General features: G+C 33.6%; 2 protein-coding genes across 3 annotated transcripts in view; one reads left to right on the top strand and one right to left on the bottom strand.

Annotated features, from left to right (window-relative positions):
* Positions 1–628: 628 nt before the first annotated feature.
* Positions 629–16288, bottom strand: LOC149803887 (RIB43A-like with coiled-coils protein 2). The gene is made up of 6 exons (XM_089953701.1): positions 16080–16288; positions 13955–14036; positions 12140–12370; positions 9273–9505; positions 5635–5862; positions 629–1840 (listed from the first exon to the last, which is right to left on the bottom strand). The coding sequence occupies exons 1-6, from the start codon at positions 16194–16196 to the stop codon at positions 1592–1594; spliced, it is 1140 nt and encodes a 379-aa protein (XP_089809827.1). The 5' UTR covers positions 16197–16288; the 3' UTR covers positions 629–1591.
* Positions 16289–16599: 311 nt separating this feature from the next.
* The window catches only part of LOC149803886 (structural maintenance of chromosomes protein 1A-like), a 103033-nt gene continuing 100087 nt past the window's right edge, over positions 16600–19545 (top strand). For both annotated transcript variants that reach the window (XM_089953700.1, XM_089953699.1), the window contains exon 1: positions 16600–16885. In XM_089953700.1, the coding sequence (XP_089809826.1) occupies positions 16774–16885 (112 nt within the window). In that variant the 5' untranslated portion in view covers positions 16600–16773. The remainder of the gene's footprint in view (positions 16886–19545) is intronic.

Raw genomic sequence — 19545 nt, 5'->3', positions numbered from 1 at the left:
GTTCAGCTGAAATTTCCTCACCACTGTGGTTTTCAATTTCTGGTTCCTGAGCGTCAGAAGATCTTAAGGTGAATTTCCCCCCGAGTTAACTGGTGTAACAACACTTATTTCTGTGTTTGAATTCCCAATAAGAGAGAGTTGTACATGACCCTCTGTTAAATGAACAGTAGATCCAACAGAGGTTAGCAAAGACGGTTTGGGGTACAACTGGCCTGCTAAATATTCTGATTCTCAGCTGTTCTGGTCTGGTGGAGACAAAAATAGAACCACCAACAAGCCTCTGGAAAGCAATCATAGCATGTGTTGATATAATTTTCCAACAGAAATAATCCAACATATTGTGTTGTAATGGCCAAGGGTCAACCTGTAGGTCATGTAGCATGATGTCCCACCCAGTCACATGATCCTGACACCAGGCCGACTAGTCCTAACACTAACCTCTTAGTGATGAGCACCAAGTGAGGCAGCTGCACGTACCATTTTTTTAAGTCTTTGGTATGACTTGGCCGGGTTTGAACCAACAACCTCCCACATCCAAGGCAGATACTCTAACCATTTAGGCCACTGGAGTGGTCATTAAAGATATGTAACCAAAAATGATTAGATCATTTAAGAGAAAAAAACAACATAATGTTTACATGATTTAATCAAAACATGTTCATCATTCTATAGCTTATTATTACAATTTCTTGAATTATAATTTTTAAAATCTTCTATCACAGACAAAAAAAAAAACAACTACAGAATGACCTTTGGAGTAATACTGGAAATAACAGAATTAATAATGAACAATGTACATATACAATATATTGACTTACTATTATGAATGTGCACTTTACAATCTCCTGTATAAAAATAAACGATGTAACTTGATCAGACTGACCAATAAATGTGAGTTTCTCAGTATAGTACTCCTTCATTATAACACTGTCCATACCAGTCATACAGCAGAACCCTAAACAGTGAGACTGTATAGTGCTCCCTCATTATTACACCATCCATGGAGCCATAGAGTAGACCTTTTTATAGTGAAACTGCTTACTATAATGAAGTATGTTATACCCATAATTTGACAACTACATAATGAAATAGGACCCATGATCATGTACACCTTATAATGGTGTTAAAATGAAGGTCCGATAGTGAGAGAGTGCTTTAATTAGTTTATAATAATGCACAACTGCTACTTTTATAAAAAAATTCCAATCAGTTACATGGCAAATGCTTCAAAGGTCAATTTTCTTCCCACGTTAAAGCTCAGTATTGATATTATAAAATAGATGGTCTGCCTTTGAAAAATGTAACTTGATCACATTTAAGCACTCAAAATAATCAATTGCATCACAAATATCATTGTATCAACCAAAAAAGAGCCAAAGGAGTAATAATCCAAGTATTTGTCTTCTGGAATGAAAGTGATAGCAGAACACAACACTGTGAACATTGAAAATTATAAAACTGCAGGTCACTGATTTAATAGTCAACTTCTTAACTGCCATCTTTAGATTATCATTCACAAGTTGGAAAGAATAGCACAATATTGACAATCAATTCCATATTCATGTCCCCCCATGTTGCATAGGTTCTTTGATTATCGTGTAGATGTGTTGAACTGCATGAAGTAGGCAGCAGTGGGAGGATTGGTGTACACTTCTTTATCAAGGAACTCCTGATGGGCTCTCTGTTCCTGAGCCAACCTTCTGTTCTCATCAATCTGTTGACGGTTCAACTCTGCCTTCTTTCTCGCCATTTCACGCTCCAACAGCATACCAGCACGGGCATTGGCAACTCTCTGCCGGTCCCACTCTTTGTTCCTCAACTCTTCCTCCTGTCTAAGACGCTGAAAATTTATTAAAACAACTGTGTAATCACAAATTATTTATATAATTGGGGATTATATGTATCCGTGCTCAGAAACATCTGTGAACCAGTTGTTGGTTACTTATTTAAACAGTACTGTCAGTCATTTTTTTAAGAAGGAAGTATTGTTGCTCATTCATTTAATCAGTATTGTCAGTCATTCCTTTAATCAGCATTGTTGGTCATTTATATAATCAGTATTATTGGTCATTTGTTTAATCAGTAATTGTTGGTGATTTGTTTAATCAGTATTGTAGGTCATTTGTTTAAACAGTAATTGTTAGTCATTTAATCAGTATTGTCAGTCATTCCTTTAATCAGTATGTTGTTCTTTCATTTAATTAACAGCAGTTGTAGTCAGTTCCAAATAGCATCACACCCTTACACTCCAGCATCATCTTACTTCAGAATGTGAACTCCAATATACTTCATCATTTAGTTTTTTTATACAGATTTTAAAGTTATTATATTTAGATGGAATTAATAATATTCTTAAAATTTGACACCTTCCTTTTATTTAAATTTATCAGCAACAGTAATGCAGACCTCAGCTTTGTATTACTCAGATGTAACAGGCCAGTTGACATTGTGCATTTTAAAGCACACTACATTATTGTAGTTGGACACTGCCTTTGGAACACAACTGTTTAAGTTTGTTGGGGTTGAGTAGTTTGCGGAGTTATGACTCCTAAGATTTTTTAATTGAGGTCCCAAATTTGAACACTGAGTTTGGAATGCAGGTTTTCTGTTTTTTTAGAAACACTGAATACTCTTTTCTTGCTGTGAACGGTGTTTTGGCATATGAAAATATGACTTTAACAAATACTACCGCTACATCAATTAATAATTATGGAGCTACTGCTAGAAAGATTTTTTCTGTATATGTTCAGACCCTAAATGTTTTCAGATATAAAAATTTGTATCTGCCAAACTATTATTTTAATTCCTTGTAGTTATGGATGATGTTTTAAAACATTTTATGGCAGATCTTATATTCAGACACAATTTAAGCAATTTAACTTAGCAAGAAGAATTTAATGTAATCATGAACTTACCAACACCAAAAATGATTTTCATTCCTTTGTGTCACTTTTCATGTGTAGCAGTCTAGGTACATGAGGCAAATATTAACCAGCAGAGCTGGTCTAGAACTTTGATGTTAGTGGTATGTACACCTAACTGTGATATAGATGAACCAGGTTCAATCCCCAATCTTGACACTAAAAGTTTATTTCCCCTCCTGTTACATTTGGTGCTTGTCCAACTCTCCATACCTGGCAGCCAGGTTGGGAATAGGGTTCAACCACTCTTACAGGTGAATCTGGGTGACATTTAAGGACAAATGTCAAGGAAAAGGTAGGAGTGTATTGGTCTTAGTATATAAGGCCATTTATTAACCAGCCAAGCTGCTTTGGATGTTTTAGTCTAGTGGTATGTGAGACAGACAAACTGGATTTGATTCCTGATGGTGACAATTAGAATCTGTCTCCCCTCCTGTTGCACATGAAAGATTCACCCTTTCATACTTTTTTATGGCTACCATTTTGTGCAGACTGCCATAATATAGTGACTCTGTCTAAAAGTGAGGCACATATTGGTGATGAAATATGTGTATGGTATAATGCATAACAATGTCAGGTAGATTTCAGATGATGCATTACTGTGTTGATTATTGTGTTGATTTCCCCCTGCCCCCAATGCACAGTGTTTAAGTCCAGAATTTATATAACTGTGCTGTTAATTAGGTGCTACTGTTGTTTTTGATTAAAGACAAATAATGATTATTTATATATATATATATATATATATATATATATATATATATATATATATATATATATATATATATATATATATATATATATTCATCCCCTATTTTTATCTCACTTGACAAAACAACAAAACAAAAGAATTATCCTGGCTGGAAGTATTATAACAATGGATTATGAGCAGTCATTTCCCTGTGGCTAATTAACCAATTTTCTACATCACAAGCAAATGAACATTTTAAAAGGCAAGAATATGAAGAGTGACAACTTGACAGGTCATATATTTTTAGACTCCTAGCATATGAATAATATTCCCTACTGATTATATATATTATTACTTGCTTGTGGTATTTAGCCATCCTATGTTTGCATACAACTCTTGCCTTTATTCAGCCTATTAACTTATTCTTTATAATTGACCATCACACATTATACTTTTACTCTTGATACCAAACATACAAATATTTTTCTCTCTTAAATGCTATAAACATATCTTATTCAGTTTCATTTCATTTCTTCCATTTTTAATGCAGTAATGAAATTTGAGGGTGTTTAAGTATAGAACTTCAGGATCACCAATAATCTATGTAGTTGAGATTGATATACTGACATGGCAATTCTTACATGAAGTATGCATGTTATTATATTACTGTATGACTGCATGAACACTTGATATGACTCCCCCTTTGGAAACACAGAAGTTGTATTGACTGGTTGTTGCACACTTGGATTTCTAAGCAAGAGACTCAAAAGGAATTTATTACTTGTTTAGATTAATGACAAATTGAATGGGATATGTTCAACAGAAGAAACATTACATATTTATTATTCCTTATGACATTTGATCAATCAGAAATGGATTGGTACTGCCTGGATCTAAATGAATGGTAGTCATTCAATGTCATTTCATTGTTATTGAATTTGACAGCTATGCAAGCATTATTTTCATACTTTCAAATCTCCTTTATTTCTGTTTGCAAATGTTTTTATTGGAGATTTGTCATCAGTGCTTACAAATACAGGTACCACCCTCACAATTAAGGATTTTAAACTTTATATGCTTGTGTCCAAAAAAAATTTTGTCTTTTGTTAGCAACATTGCTTTACTCAAGGTGCCTTGTAAATTTTTATATGGTCCATTGAGTTTTGAATTTTATCTTTAATATTCCATGGAGCCATGATGATTGTGTTGTGTGAATTTTATCTGCAGCTAAATCAGATAATTGATATTGGGATTATGAAAGTGTTATTATACTAATGATCTGGAACAATTGTCCCAAAAATGCATTGAAATGTACCAACTGATTTTAGGTGGAAGTTGTTGGATTTAATTGTGACTCTCTCTCTTTCTCTCTCTGAGAAAATAAGAATATCAAAAGCATAGATGTGCAACATGTTATCATATTTTTTTCTGCTGAACTGCAACAAATGTTTACAAAAGACTATTTGCAATACATCAGTGTAATGAGCAGAATGCAATGATATGCAGACAAGAGGAAATGGATGGCTGCAAATTTGTATTTTATTTTTATAATACATACTCTGAAAATGCATCTTGTCTCTCTCTCTCTCTCTCACGATAGTGAGCGTGAATATGAGGGAGGTAATTCAAGTAAATCTTGAAATGCATTCATGAGTGAACGTCAGCAAAAAATTCATATGATGAGAAATGGGACTTAACACTCAAATAAACACCGGACCTGATTACAGTAGTTTAATAGGAAAAAACTTCTGAAATATGTCAGGTCAGAACTACCATTATTTTCAGATTACAGAACAGGAGGAGTCAGATAACACAGTTGGTAGACCAACCAACTCAAAGCTGGTGGGTTACAAGCTTGAACCTCAGTACCGATAGGCAGTTTTGAGTACTCTTGTGGTGCCTCAGCCCTGATTGTTACACATGTTGTTTGTGGCAAAAATAGCTAATAACAGCTATTGTTACTTGTTGAAAATGGAAAAGCCATGTTAAATAAAGATTATTATTATTTAGAAGAAATAATACCTCTTTCTCTTTCCTCTGACGTTCTTGTTCAGCCTTGATCTGCTCAATCTGCTGAGGGCTCATGCCCTTCCACCTGTCTACAATCACACGGTGTGGACCAAATGCACTCTGAGCCACAGCTGGGTTTTCTGTGAGGACATCTCCAAATATGTGGTTGGCAATTTCTGTCATGTTGTCATCCAGTTCTTGTTGTTTGGCTAGCCTTTCTTTATGTTCTCTTTCTTTGGCCTGGTAAAGAAAAGAAGAAATTAAATTTATTTAATTTATATTAATCTTGGCACTAGCAATAAAAGAGTGGAGTAAAATCAATTAAATAGTTAGAAAAATACTTTAAGGATGATTGCCTGTGAAATACTGAACTTTAAAAAAAAAATTTATATTAAGCTAATGACTCAAGCAATCAAAGATTGAGTAAACAATTTATATATTGGGGTGCATTTTCTTGTGCTACTGTTAGTTAAGTATCAATCCCCAAGTAATGATAATTATATACAAAAGCATAATTGCCCATAAAGAAAATAGCTGAATAAGAATTAAACAATTCATCAATTTGCACTAGTTGAAGAGGGGTGGTGGTGTCCTTTTATCAAATAACAAAGAAAAGGGTATGATGGAGAGTGAACGTTTTCAGTATGACTTAGTTACTGAAATCACACAAGTTTTCTACAACAGAAAGCCTGCACTGCTGATTTCACAACAGGTCATAAACTGTTCAATATTTTCAAAGGTCTCATATATTTTGTTTACTTTATTTTCTCTCAGAGACCTTTTGATTTTTTTAAACTGTATAAGAATGCTTCTTTTTCATTATTAAAGAAGAGACAGAAGTTGCAATCATGTCATTTTATGTCATTATGTTTCAAAGAATTCACTGAACTATGTAAGGTAACAAGTGATGTCATATTGATAATGTCATAATGCAATGATAATGTCATATCGAGCTGCACAGGAAGTATTGATTTTATGAAAGTGAGCTACCTTAATATAACATAACCCAGTATACAGAATCATTAAGAAACAATGTGAATGAAGGCATCAGTGCAGACTGTTTTTTTTTTTTTTTGGGGGGGGTAACAGTACTTTTAACACATTATTGGCTACATCATGTCATGGAAATGGGGTTGGTTTTTAATGGTAGTTGTAATACATCATTAGCCATGTCATGCCATGGAATGGGATTGGTTTTTAATGGTACTTTTAACACATTATTGGCTATGTCATGCCATGGAAATGGGATTGGTTTTTAATGGTAGTTGTAATACATTATTAGCCATGTCATGTCATGCCATGGAATGGGATTGGTTTATAATGGTACTTTTAAAACATTACTGGTTACATCATGTCATGGAAATGGGATTTAATGGTAGCTGTAATACAATATAACCCATTTCATGCCAAGGAAAAGGGATTGGTTTTTAATGGTACTTTTAACACATTATTGACTACATCGTGCCATGGAAATGGGATTGGTTTTTAATGGTAGTTGTAATACATTATTAGCCATGTCATGCCATGGTATGGGATTGGTTTTTAATGGTACTTTTAACACATTATTGGCTATGTCATATCATGGAAATGGGATTGGTTTTTATTGGTACTTTTAACACATTATTGGCTATGTCATGCCATGGAAATTGGATTGGTTTTTAATGGTACTTTTAACATATTATTGGCTATGTCATGCCATGGAAATTGGATTGGTTTTTATTGGTACTTTTAACACATTATTGGCTATGTCATGCCATGGAAATTGGATTGGTTTTTAATGGTAGTAGTAATACATTATTTGCCATGTCTTGCTATGGAAATGGGATTGGTTTTTAATGGTACTTTTAAAACATTATTGGGTATGTCATGCCATGGAAATGGGATTGGTTTTTAATGGTACTTTTAACATATTATTGGCTACATCATGCCATGGAAATGGGACTGGTTTTTAATGGTAGTTGTAATACATTATTTGCCATTTCATGCTATGGAATAGGATTAGTTTTTAATGGTCCTTTTAACATATTATTGACTACATCATGCCATGGAAATGGGATTGGTTTTTAATGGTAGCTGTAATACATTATTCACCATGTCATGCTATGGAAAGGATTGGTTTTTAATGGTACTTTTAACATATTATTGGCTATATCATGCCATAGAATGAGGTTGGTTTTTAATGGTATTTTTAACACATTATTGGCTATGCCATGCTATGGAAATAGGATTGGTTTTTAATGGTACATTTAACATATTGGCTATATTGTGCCATAGAAGTGGGATTGGTTTTAATTGTCCTTTCAATTCATGTTTGGCTATTTCATGCAATGGAATTGAGATAAAGTTGTTACTGATATTTTTAACGTATCATTGGCTATATCATGTGATGGAAATGGGATTGGTTTTAATGGCACTTTTAACACATTACTGGCTATGTTATGCCGAGGAAATGTGATCAAAGTGCCTTTCTCATATTTTTTATAAATGTTTTTCATTCCTAAAGATCAACAAAGCCACCTGATAAATCAACTCCATTTCTGTAATCTGGTAACAGATATTAGCTTTTACATGCATTTGTTTGATTTTAACTCTTAAAGAAAAGAATCGAAAAGTAGTTTATATGTTTCAAAGCACTGAGGCATGATTACTAATTAAGAGACTGTGTATAAAACACTCATTGCCATGTATTATTGAAGCTCACATTTCAGTGATTTTCTGACAAAACCACTGAGTCAGCATAACATCAACCAAATCAGCTGGTGCATACAAATGTTTGTCCTGAAATTGTTGGAATAAACAAGTCCTGTATTCTCAAACCACAGATATTTAGGTCTAATCTTTCATGCACTTCCACATCAGCTGCAATTATCCATTCAGCACAAAACAGCTTCATTGATGAGGGTTTAAGTAAAGTTTAGTGATTGAAATTGGTTTGTATGCAAGGCAGGCTCAGACAGAGGAGTGATTCAATTGCTGTTCAGTTTAGTTAGAATCTTGGTGCTTTGATGGGCTCTGAGCACATCAAATGTTGACAATGCTTGCTAGCTGCATTGAGCAAGGGCAGCTGGTCATGTATTAGGTTCACACGTAGGATGATGACATTATCCAGACTGACTGGGAACTTTACCAGTCTTCAGCTACTGTGTAAATGCCTTGGGTTATCACAAAGTAACTGATGTCACAACTTTTTTGAGAGTGTTTTAACGAAGAGGTCATATACATGAGCTTTCCTTACTGATTAGCTTGGTGTTACTGACTACGTTGGCTCCCTTTGATGTTGAGTGTAACTGATTTATTTTGACAGGTGTTTTGATTTGTGCTCATAAATTCAAGCGTCCATCATTTGTTGTTGTCATAGTTTTGTTTATTTGTATTCTTTATTTGGGGTATGTGTAGATGTTAATTCACAAATACCTTCAAATATGCAAACTTTGATAGGCAAAACCATAAATTTAAGTACCTTTTATACAAAACCATGAAAATTAAGACCCATGATAATAAATGATACTACATTATTGGAGAAACCTTTTTGTTTAGTAAGCCAGTTTGTGCATTTCAATTGCTTTAGATGAATTATTTACAGTGATCTTTTGACGAAATTGGATCAATAAAACAAGATTATCAATGAGAAGTCATTCTGGACATATTACCAGAGCATTGTTATAATCAGCAGTAGCCATGTTGATAGCTCTACGGCATTCCTCTTCTGCCTGCTGTAGCTCCATGGCCCTCTGGTCAAGCTCTTTCATCTTCAGCTCATAAAGATAGTCAGCTTTAGACTGGTTGTTCATCGCCTGCTCTCGCTCTCTTGACTGTTCCAATGACCACTCTCGCAACTGCTCTTGCTGATACTTTCTTCTAGCTTTGCTATTAAGGTCTTCACCTGTTTTGAAGAAAAAAAAAACAATAATTACTGGTCGATTATGATAAGGTACTGCACTATAACACTGTCCCTTTTATAAGGCAGAGTAGGACTGCTCCAGCGGCCTAGTGGTTAGAGCGTTCAACTTGGATGCGGAAGGATGTGGGTTAAAACCACAGCCAAGTCATACCAAAGACATAAAAATGGAACTAACAGCTGACTCGCTTGGCACTCCACATTAATAGGTTAGTGTTAGGACTGGTCAGCCTGGTGTCATGATAATGTGACTTGGTGGGACATCATGCTACATGTCTGTGACATGATGCCCCAGTGCTCGACATCACTATAAACTGCCACATGCAGACATCATAGCGATATAACAGAAAAATTGTTAAAGCTACATTAAATATCCAAATCACATACACTAATATATTAATGTAACACACAAATTCATATATGGTCACTTGGTTAGATCAAAACATTGGATACTGATACATGGGACCATATGAAAAAGTTAATCAAAAGAGGCTATATATATATATATATATGAAATATAATAAATTTACTCTTTTGCATGAATGCCTGTATCTGCCTCTGTTTTATACTCCAAAACCCTCATTTACTGAGTTTATGGGAGGGTATTTGCTTGCACTGAGTGAATAAAATATATCTAATTGTGTCTGTGAAATTAATAAAAGTTTGTCACACACGAGACAAAAATATATTTTATTCACTTGGGGCAAGCAAATTTTCTTTTTTTTATGCTCAACTGTATTGATTAGCAATATGTATAACAGACTATTGGCTAGTATTATGTATAACAAATTGAAGTAGCAGATTTCTTACTCTATATCATGTGATAATGTCCACAGTTTACCATTTATACTGATATGTTTAATGTACACAGTTTACCATTTATACTGATATGTTTAATGTACATTCACACAGAAAATATAAGCAATAACAATTCTCCTTTCCAATTCAAAGCATAAAAAAAAATGAAGAAAAAAGTATTCACATAACTTTAGATTTGAACCTTGGTCACCTGAATGCAAGATTGCCATATTTACCATCAGATCACAAAGTATCCTTGAGCACTTACAAAATTTCTTGGTCATAATGTTAACAATGTCTATTGATTAACAGTGAGCTCCAGTGAATTATCAAGATTATTTCTCTCAGAAAATCGAGTAATTCATGGCCTAGCATAAATAAATGTTGTTATTTAATGATCTTCTTTTGGTATTGTGGTGGTGGTGTAGAATTCATAAAATGCATGTTAGCAGTATACAGTTTCAAGGTTTATTCAAGGTTCCAAATATCACAAGTACAACTGAATTACCTGGAAAAGTGTATTACTAATATATATTTAAAACATGAGAAGAAGTCATCTAAAGATTTGTATATATTTAGTAATGGCAGCCATATCTAATGATGGATCACCATTATTTGAACAGATTTAAAAGAACATCATACCAGGATGCTTTCTGTCAATTTGATCAAAAATTCTGTTCAGTGGGTTTTTGAAAAGAAGATGTTTAAAAGTGTTTGTATGTTTAGTAATGGCAGCCATGTTTGATGATGAATTTTCATCATCTGAAACAACATGAATGAGAGCTTCTCTCCAAGATGCTTTTTCTCTCTCAAAATTTGGCCAAATTCTACTTAGCTGTTTCTGAGATGTTTTTAAGGTATATATATTTTTATTAATGACAGCCAAATATTTTACGGCAAACTGACTTCATTTGAATAAGTTGGAAAGAGTTTAATGCCTAGATGCTTTCTTTCAAATCGGTCAAATTTTTTGGGTGGTTTTTGAAAATTAGTTATAAACAGCAATGATAAATTGGTGACAAACGATGGACAAGAGATGACTCACAATGGATAATACACCATACCATAAACTTACTAGGCCTTATGACAGCTCTAGTGGCCTTGTGGTTAGAGTGTCCACTTTGGATGTGGGAGGTTGCAGTTTTGAATCCCATATGAATCATACCAAAGACTTACAAAAATGGTACTAACAGCTGCCTTGCTTGGCGCTCAGCAATAAAAGGTTAGTGTTAGGAATGGTCGGCCTGGAGTCAGGATAATGTGACTGGGTAGAACATGATGCTACATGTCTGCAGCATGATGCCTCAGTGCCAGGCATCATTATAAACTGTCGCACTAAAGACATTGTAGTGATATGACTGAAAAATTGTTAAAGCTACGATAAAAATCCAAAATATACACACACACACGGGCTTATGACCCCTACAAAAATGATAAAATATTATTTTTATGTGTGTATCTATTAGTGTTACATGGTATCTCAGCACAATAAAGGATATATTGTGTCAATTAAAAAGTTCTGAAAAAGCACCAAAAAAGACAGGAATTGCACAAAATTTAGGAACATAAATCCTTCCAAGTAAATGTAAACATGAAGTATTATAAGATAAAATATAAAACACACCGACATTAAAATTATCTAAATGTGTATAAAATAAAAGATTAAGTACAAAATATACAATCAATAAAATACTGAGTTAAAATCTGTTACATATATTGCATTCTCTCAAAGATTTTCTCAGTCGTCGTATCATCATCAAGGATCATTAATTAAGTTCACATCAAAATATATTTGTAGTACAAGGTTACACTGAAAAATACCTTCAAACTTCTGTAAACCAGAAATGGTACACCTGGGGTCATCATCACTGATTCTGGCTGGTTTATCCTTTTTCAGATAATCTGGGTCATATAAGTCAAACTCCCGCCGGCTTTCTGGCTGCTGGTGGAGCATCCTGAACTCATTTAGAGCAGAATTCAATTCACGAACATCCTGGTCTTGTCTTTTTTGCAAAAGCAATGAAATCTTATCATTACGAACTGCATCAGAAGCTGAAAGAAAAATTTAAGATAAATATATTTTATTTTTAGTCATTACATTGCATCTAACTGAACGTTAAAGACCACAAGCAAGATGAAAAATTAATTTAAAAGCTTTTTTTCTTCTCTTTTTTTCTCTAAGCAGACCCTTATTGGTACTAAAAATAGCATGCTAACATATGTTCCAAGGCAGGCAGTTCTCCAAAAACTTTTCAAACTTTAGCAGCCAAAGTGTGACTTATTTGAAAAGTTTTAATGGCAGTTTAAGATTTTAGGTTGCTAAACCCATAATAATTTAATTACCCAAGGATCTGAGAGCAAGAATCAATATCAAGTAGGATATTAATTGCAGAAAATGACACAAAGTGAAGTTTCCAGTTATGGCAAATTAAAGATTAATTATTACAAAGCACAAGTAGTTTTAACAGTAAATTATAGATCCATTTGACAGAACTGTCAACAGCCATCATTTACTGCATCCTAAGGCTAGCCAATGAAATTTACTGATTATGGTTTACTAAACCACCTCTCTTTGTATGATGTAAACCTACCGACCAAGTTTAATCAAAATATGATCAGAAATACAGTTGTTAAAGTGATGAATAATCTTAGCTCAGCCAATCAGATGTGATCTTGCTCATGAAATCTAAACTCTTGATTCATACCTTTTTACCAAGTTTTATCAAAACTGGATGGAAAATACCATCCCTAGAGTAGTAAAAAGCTCAGCTAATTACATGCAAGATCATTTGGTTAATATGTGCGGATCCCATACATTATCAAACTCATGGAAGAGCTTGATCAAAATAAACCTCTTGAAGTTTGATCAAAATGAGATAAAAATAGTAATAAGCTCAGTCAATCAGCCCAATAAAGGCAAGATATCCTCATTATTAAGCATGGACCTTGCTCATTATCAAAATCTACAAAGATCTTGAAAATATAAGCCCACATTTCAAGTCTGATCAAATTTGTATCAGCAATATGTCTTCCAGTATTGTAACAAGCTCTAGCTAATGAGATATGAGATTACTTAATTACTATGTGTGCATGTATCTCATTATTGAACTTGTCCAAGATCTTGATGATATAAGCAGATATTCCAAGTTTTATCAAAATCAGATCAGAAATATGGCCTCCAGAGTGGTAACAAGCTCGGTAAATCAGATGCAAGATCACCTCATTAATATGTATGGATCTCACTCATCATCAAATTCCTCTGAGATCATGATGATATAAGCATATACATGTATTCCAAGTCTGATAAAAATGGATGAAAAACAATGGCAATCAGAGAGTGATTAAGATTACCTCATCAATATGCATGAATCTCTCTCATTATCCACCTCATTGGGGACCTTAATCATATTAGCCATCTTCTAAGTTTGAGTGAATTCAGAACAGTAAATAATATGGACTCCACATTGGTAACAAGCAATTGTTTAATGAATGAGAGGTGACAGATGATGGATGCTGCATGACAGACACAGAGTGATACCATAAGCTCACTTGACCTAACTGCCAGGGTAGCAAAAAATAACCAAATAAAAGTCCCAGGAATACAGTGTAATTCTAGGGTGTCTAATTGATAAATACCAAAGGCTTCAGTTCTTCTTCTTTCATATTCTTCCTGTTGTTTTCTGTCTTTCATTTGTTGTTCTAGGGCTTGAACATCAACCTTTGAAGAAAAGAACTATTACTGTTACTACGTAAGTATAGACTTCAACAATAATTAAAACTGATCCATATGCAAATCAAATGCAGCATGTTAGCATTTGAAATTAATGGTATGATCATTACTGTCATAAATATGATCAAATAAGGCAATGGAACCCTGACAATTTAATGTTTGATTTGAACATGTGGTCCCTCACTATAAACCTCTTTCTCCCCATAACAATGCCCCTCGTATAACATTAGTATGTTTATGTACCCAACAAGCATGGTTACCATTTGTTTTATCTTTGCTACTTAATTTATTTTACAACTTTGATTTAGTTCCTAGTAATTTAATGAAATCACATTATAAGAGGCCATTTATACTGTGATTCCATTAAACCATTTAATACACTACTTTCGTGTTTTTTTTAATACATAATCTGAACACATTCATATTGGAAACATCCCCCAGCATAAGGGGTCCATCACTTATAATGCTGATCACTTTTGTAGTGCCTATGAGCTGCATTATAATGAGGTAAAACTGTAATTAAAGTTTGTAGTTAATGTCATTCAAATGTACATTTATGAACAGTTTTTTAAAAATAAAGTTCTTGCAGTATTAAAATTTAACTTTCAGACCCAGCATAGCTCTGAGATTGCAACTATTGCAGCAAATGACATAATTCTGTCATGCTCTGAAAATGACTGGAATCAGGCCACTGGGCTGGCAGTAATTTTTAACACTGCTAAATGCAGAAGTAAGTTGTCATATCATCCTGTACTGATGTAAGCTCATACAATAGATGACAATATTATTGATGAATGGTTTAGTATATTTAAAGTAGTGGTAAAAGAGATCATAGCTTGTGTATGGTACTTTAGTTTTCAAGAATGATATGAACGTATTCAACAGCCTTTTACATTGGAATGACAAGTCAAATTTTCAGGAATATCTCATATACTTGGCAGCCCATATTGGCGCTTGTCAACAAATTACAGTTATAATGTTTTAGTGAGACTTTACTGACTCTTACGATGTATTTTTCCTACAAATCAGTTAAAAGGATGAGAAGAATCTTGAATGAAACGAAGCTATCTAAACACTTTCTTCAATGTTAATATATTTTTATTTGTTTTGTTAAAGAAAATTATTTCAACTTAACCCGATTTCGGCATTCCCAGCTTCCATCACATTCCAGTCAACTGAAATGTAGGCCAACGAAACTTGAAAACATGTCCATTTCTTCTGTGAGAATTTGAATTTATTAGAGAAAAGACATCAGAGTAAGTAAGTCTGACTAAATCATTATGACTTTATTTTGTAGAAATTCAGCGTTATTGGCTGCCAGTTGTGTGAGACATTCCTGAAAATTTGACATTCATAATGATGTTAGTCAGCATTAAAACATACTACACAGCTTCATTATTTAGGCAGTAAGACCAAGACACCCAACGCATAAATATCAGCATTGAGGTCTTACATGTGGGACTAATGACCAACCCTGCATTAAAACATAGATGCAAATCAATCATCATTGGTTTTCTTGTAGGCTATAAACAAAAATGTCTGTATTCCTACCAAACCAAGCCTTTTCAAGTCATTAAAGTGTTTACTTAAAAAAAGAAAATATCACATTCATAATTATTGCTAAAAGTTTAGATGTGGAATTTTCGGTATGTTTTGTAAATCTTAATGTTTAGTGCAAGTGAAACAGAGTTCTTGAGCATTTTGTTCATTTATACTTTTTTTCTGATATACCTGTATGAACAGATCGACCAGTAAAATGCATTTTTACTGCGAATGACCGCAGACCTATTGCAAAGGGACATAACTTTTATATTTGCGTCTAGATTGTTCTAAACTGTGCCTATAATGTACAACACAATTTATGATTCCAAACTTTCCTATATAGGCAGTTGTCGCTGTCTTTATCCTACACTTTGGCATATGTGCTACTTTCTTACATTTAATTAATCGAAACAGACTTTGGCTCGATTTCCATTGCTTCATTTAAATCATGTGTACACGATACAGAATCATGAGAACGTTTCTACTTACCCCGATTGTTCGAACTTTAGCATTGAAAATCCGAGATTTTCTTTGCTCTTCCATATTTCTGCGGCGCTCAATGGCTGCCGCTTCTTTATAGTCTATAGGAAGATCAAGTTTATACATTTTAGACTTTTACTCCCTCCAAACTGTTAAAAAAAATGTTTGATGATGATGGGAGTAGGTCGTCTTGCCTGCCCGCGGTTGTCAAGTTTACACTGTTGTCAGGTATAGTCCGTGCTGATATTTAAAGTTTTGATTGGTCAAAACAATATAACATTGTTACAATTTATGACTATCCTGAATTCAATATCCACTGCTTCATATTAAATAGCTGAAATTATTTTGTATTTGTAATTTAAACCATAATGGCTAGATTTGAAGGATGGTTGCTTTATTTTTTATCCAATTGATGTAAAAAATAATTGTTGTTGCATTTTGACTGGTAATAATAAGTTTGGATGTATTCCTAAATATTTCAGTTGTGTGAGAAGCACAGTCTAATAAAGAATAACGTTTAATTCTCGTTTCAAGATAAACTACGAGAGTGTATTTATTGACCAAATATTCGCGCTAAATTTATAGAGCAGGATGAAAACAATACGGAATGTTTGATGTATCACATTTGATTAATTATAAGTTAGGTGCATTTGTGCATGATACGAAAATCCGGTATTATTGGATTGCAAAATAATCAAACAAAATGCCAGGATACCTGAAATACATCGAGGTAGATAATTTTAAGTCTTATAGAGGCAAACAAAAAATTGGACCTTTCAAGAAATTCTCCGCAATCATTGGACCAAATGGATCAGGTAAGTTGGCAATGTAAAATGTAACAGTCTGGTTCTTTGAATTTGCCAAAATAAACGTATGCATAGCTTCAGTTTAGAAAGTAAACAATAGTTTTCAGGTAATTGCATCAGTTGTCTCCCCATGAGAAACTTTTGCAGAGGGTCTGTAATACTAATATTATGGTACAATACACATAGGTCAGGTACGCGCTCTGAGACTGTTTGCAGCTATAGGTGTCACGTTGGAGAATTTGATTACACATACCTTTAAATGGTGTTTACCACTTTATTTTGCTTCTTATCCATGTAAATTACATTTAAGATTATTGTTAGTCCTAGTCTAGTTCTACATGTAAGACCATGACACTGATGTCTTACTGCCTAACTAACAGCGCTATGTAGTATGTTTTGATGTCGACTAACATCGTAATGAAAGTCAAATGTTCAGGAATATCTCACACAACTGGCAACTAAAATAACGGCACTTTTCTACAAAGTAAAGTCATAATGTTTTAGTCAGACTTTACTTACTCTGATATCTTTTCTCCAATAAATTTAAATTTCACAAAAGAAATGGACCGGTTTTCAAGTTTCGTTGGAATACATTTCAGTTGACTGGAAAGCGATGAAAGTGGGGATTGCCGAAATCGGGTTAAGTTGAAATAATATTCTTTAATGAAACATAAAAATATATTAGGCCTATTGGAACTGTAAAGCAGCATTTTGTTTCGTTCAAGAAAAATATCTGCCACATGAACCTACTTCGACATACCTCGACTACCGTCACATTGCAACAAATTCAAATTAATGTCAGTGAACATGAAAATGCATCCATTTCTAATTTGCTAGTGTCATATTTTCATTCTGCCAGGATAAAGACAGCACAGAAAGTATATTAATTACACATAAATTAGTGGAAGAGTGTCGATATATGCTGAAAAATATGAGATATTCCTGAAACTTTGACTACTCGTTCCAATGTCAATGACTCGCTATACAAGGCTGTTACTTGGATATTAAGACATAGCACTAAAACAAAACCAACATGTGCTGTGTCTTACATTGTAGGACTAGTCCTAGTCCTACCACAGGAGTCTGACGTTTTATCAATAAAGTATGGCAAAATCTCTGATAACACGAAATCACCTTATCGGTAGTATAAATGAACACAAAGAGTGCAAGCATGACCACAACCCTCTGCTCGATTTGACTTTTCTTGCGCATCTTTTATTGCTTCAGAATCACAAGAAGACTGAAAAACTACACATATGTATTCAAAAGACAGTGATGTACCAACGCATAACTCTTGGACAACCATGTCATAAATCCAGTCTGGTGAATTAACCTTTATTTTTACCATTATGGTCACATACCGTTTCTATTAGAATCCACCTCACGGAACCTGTCATAAATGTTTTGAAAACAAACCTATCTGATCCTTATCAATCTATGAAATTCATCAAAATGTCTTGTGATCTATGGAAAATTTAAGGATATCTGATATATACACATTGTCAATGTGACAAGAAAGTAAAATAATTATTTTGATAAACTTTTAAGCAATGTTCATCCTGCTCACTAGCAGACGGCTCAGAATCCTTCTTTAACAAATTGTAACATCATAATTAATTTTTTTCTTCAATACTAACATTTTTGTGGCATTGACTTGGTCTTGTACTTTAGATTTTGAGCTGACTTCCTTAAATTGATAAATGAAAGGCTGAAAGTTTATCTTGTGCTTTAGGTGAAATAAAAAAATAAAGTCATGAAACATCATAGAATAAAGAGCTTTGTATCAACAGTTAGTCTGGTTCCTTGCTTCATAGACTCCATATTGCATTATCACTCGGGGAAGCAGTCAAATCAACAGCAACAAAAAGCAGTGTCATAATACATAAATGTTTTCTTGTACACATGATGGATGTTGAAACCAGTTGGAATGATGTTAACAATCTTTTGAGTGTTGGACTTCTTATAAATAAGTATAAATTATACAGAATAATGAACAACTTCATTAGAAAAAACACTTTATTGGCAGTTATTCTCAATGTGTTTATAAAATGAGGATTCAGTCTTTAAGAAGCCCAGTTCCCACCCCCTGTGGGTTTTTTTATGTCTAGTGGGGGTGGTGTCACTTTTTATTTTTTGGAGGTCCCTTAGAAACTTGTGCCCTTGCTTATAGTGCTGTCTATGCTTTTTGACCCAATCGTGAACAAGTTATCGAGGGAGATGTGTAATATGTGTTTCTGGTTGGCAGACTATCCCTGTTTCTCATTGTCGAGCTTAGCATTTTTTCTTCTTTGTTAAAAGAAATGATTTTTAAAAAATAACATTAAATATAAATGTTTATTTAAAAATTCAGATCTCTCTGCCCTAATTTTTAATCCAGTGCAATAGGAAAAACACATAATCTTATTAATGTTGTTTTGCCCATTGGAATAGCATGACTAATGGGGCAGATAATCTATACAAAGTAACGACTATGCAGTCAAGATGTATTTGCATCCAAATGAAGTTATATACCTAGTCAAAGCTATGCATCCATATGACAAATGTATAAAATGCATTTGTAAGAATAATCTTGTCTGATGTTTCCTAACCTTATTTAGGAATCAGTTTTGTTTCAGTATTACATTCTTCAAATATGCATCACATAACTAATCTATTTATCTTTCTCATTT

Source organism: Sinohyriopsis cumingii, chromosome 3, assembly GCF_028554795.1.
Source record: "Sinohyriopsis cumingii isolate HCF-2022 chromosome 3, ASM2855479v2, whole genome shotgun sequence".
Classification (NCBI taxonomy): Eukaryota; Metazoa; Mollusca; class Bivalvia; order Unionida; family Unionidae; genus Sinohyriopsis; species Sinohyriopsis cumingii.
The sequence above is the reverse complement of the archived record's forward strand: the minus strand, read 5'-3'. Positions and strand labels throughout refer to the sequence as shown.

Excerpts from the sequence above, each read along its gene's own strand:
- LOC149803887 (XM_089953701.1), bottom strand. The coding sequence starts at position 16,196 with ATGTATAAACTTGATCTTCCTATAGACTATAAAGAAGCGGCAGCCATT. Across the intron at positions 12,371-13,954 it reads AAGAAGAACTGAAGCCTTTG|CTTCTGATGCAGTTCGTAAT; the intron begins GTATTTATCAAT and ends TTTTTCTTTCAG. Across the intron at positions 1,841-5,634 it reads GTCAGAGGAAAGAGAAAGAG|CGTCTTAGACAGGAGGAAGA; the intron begins GTATTATTTCTT and ends ATAAATTTTCAG.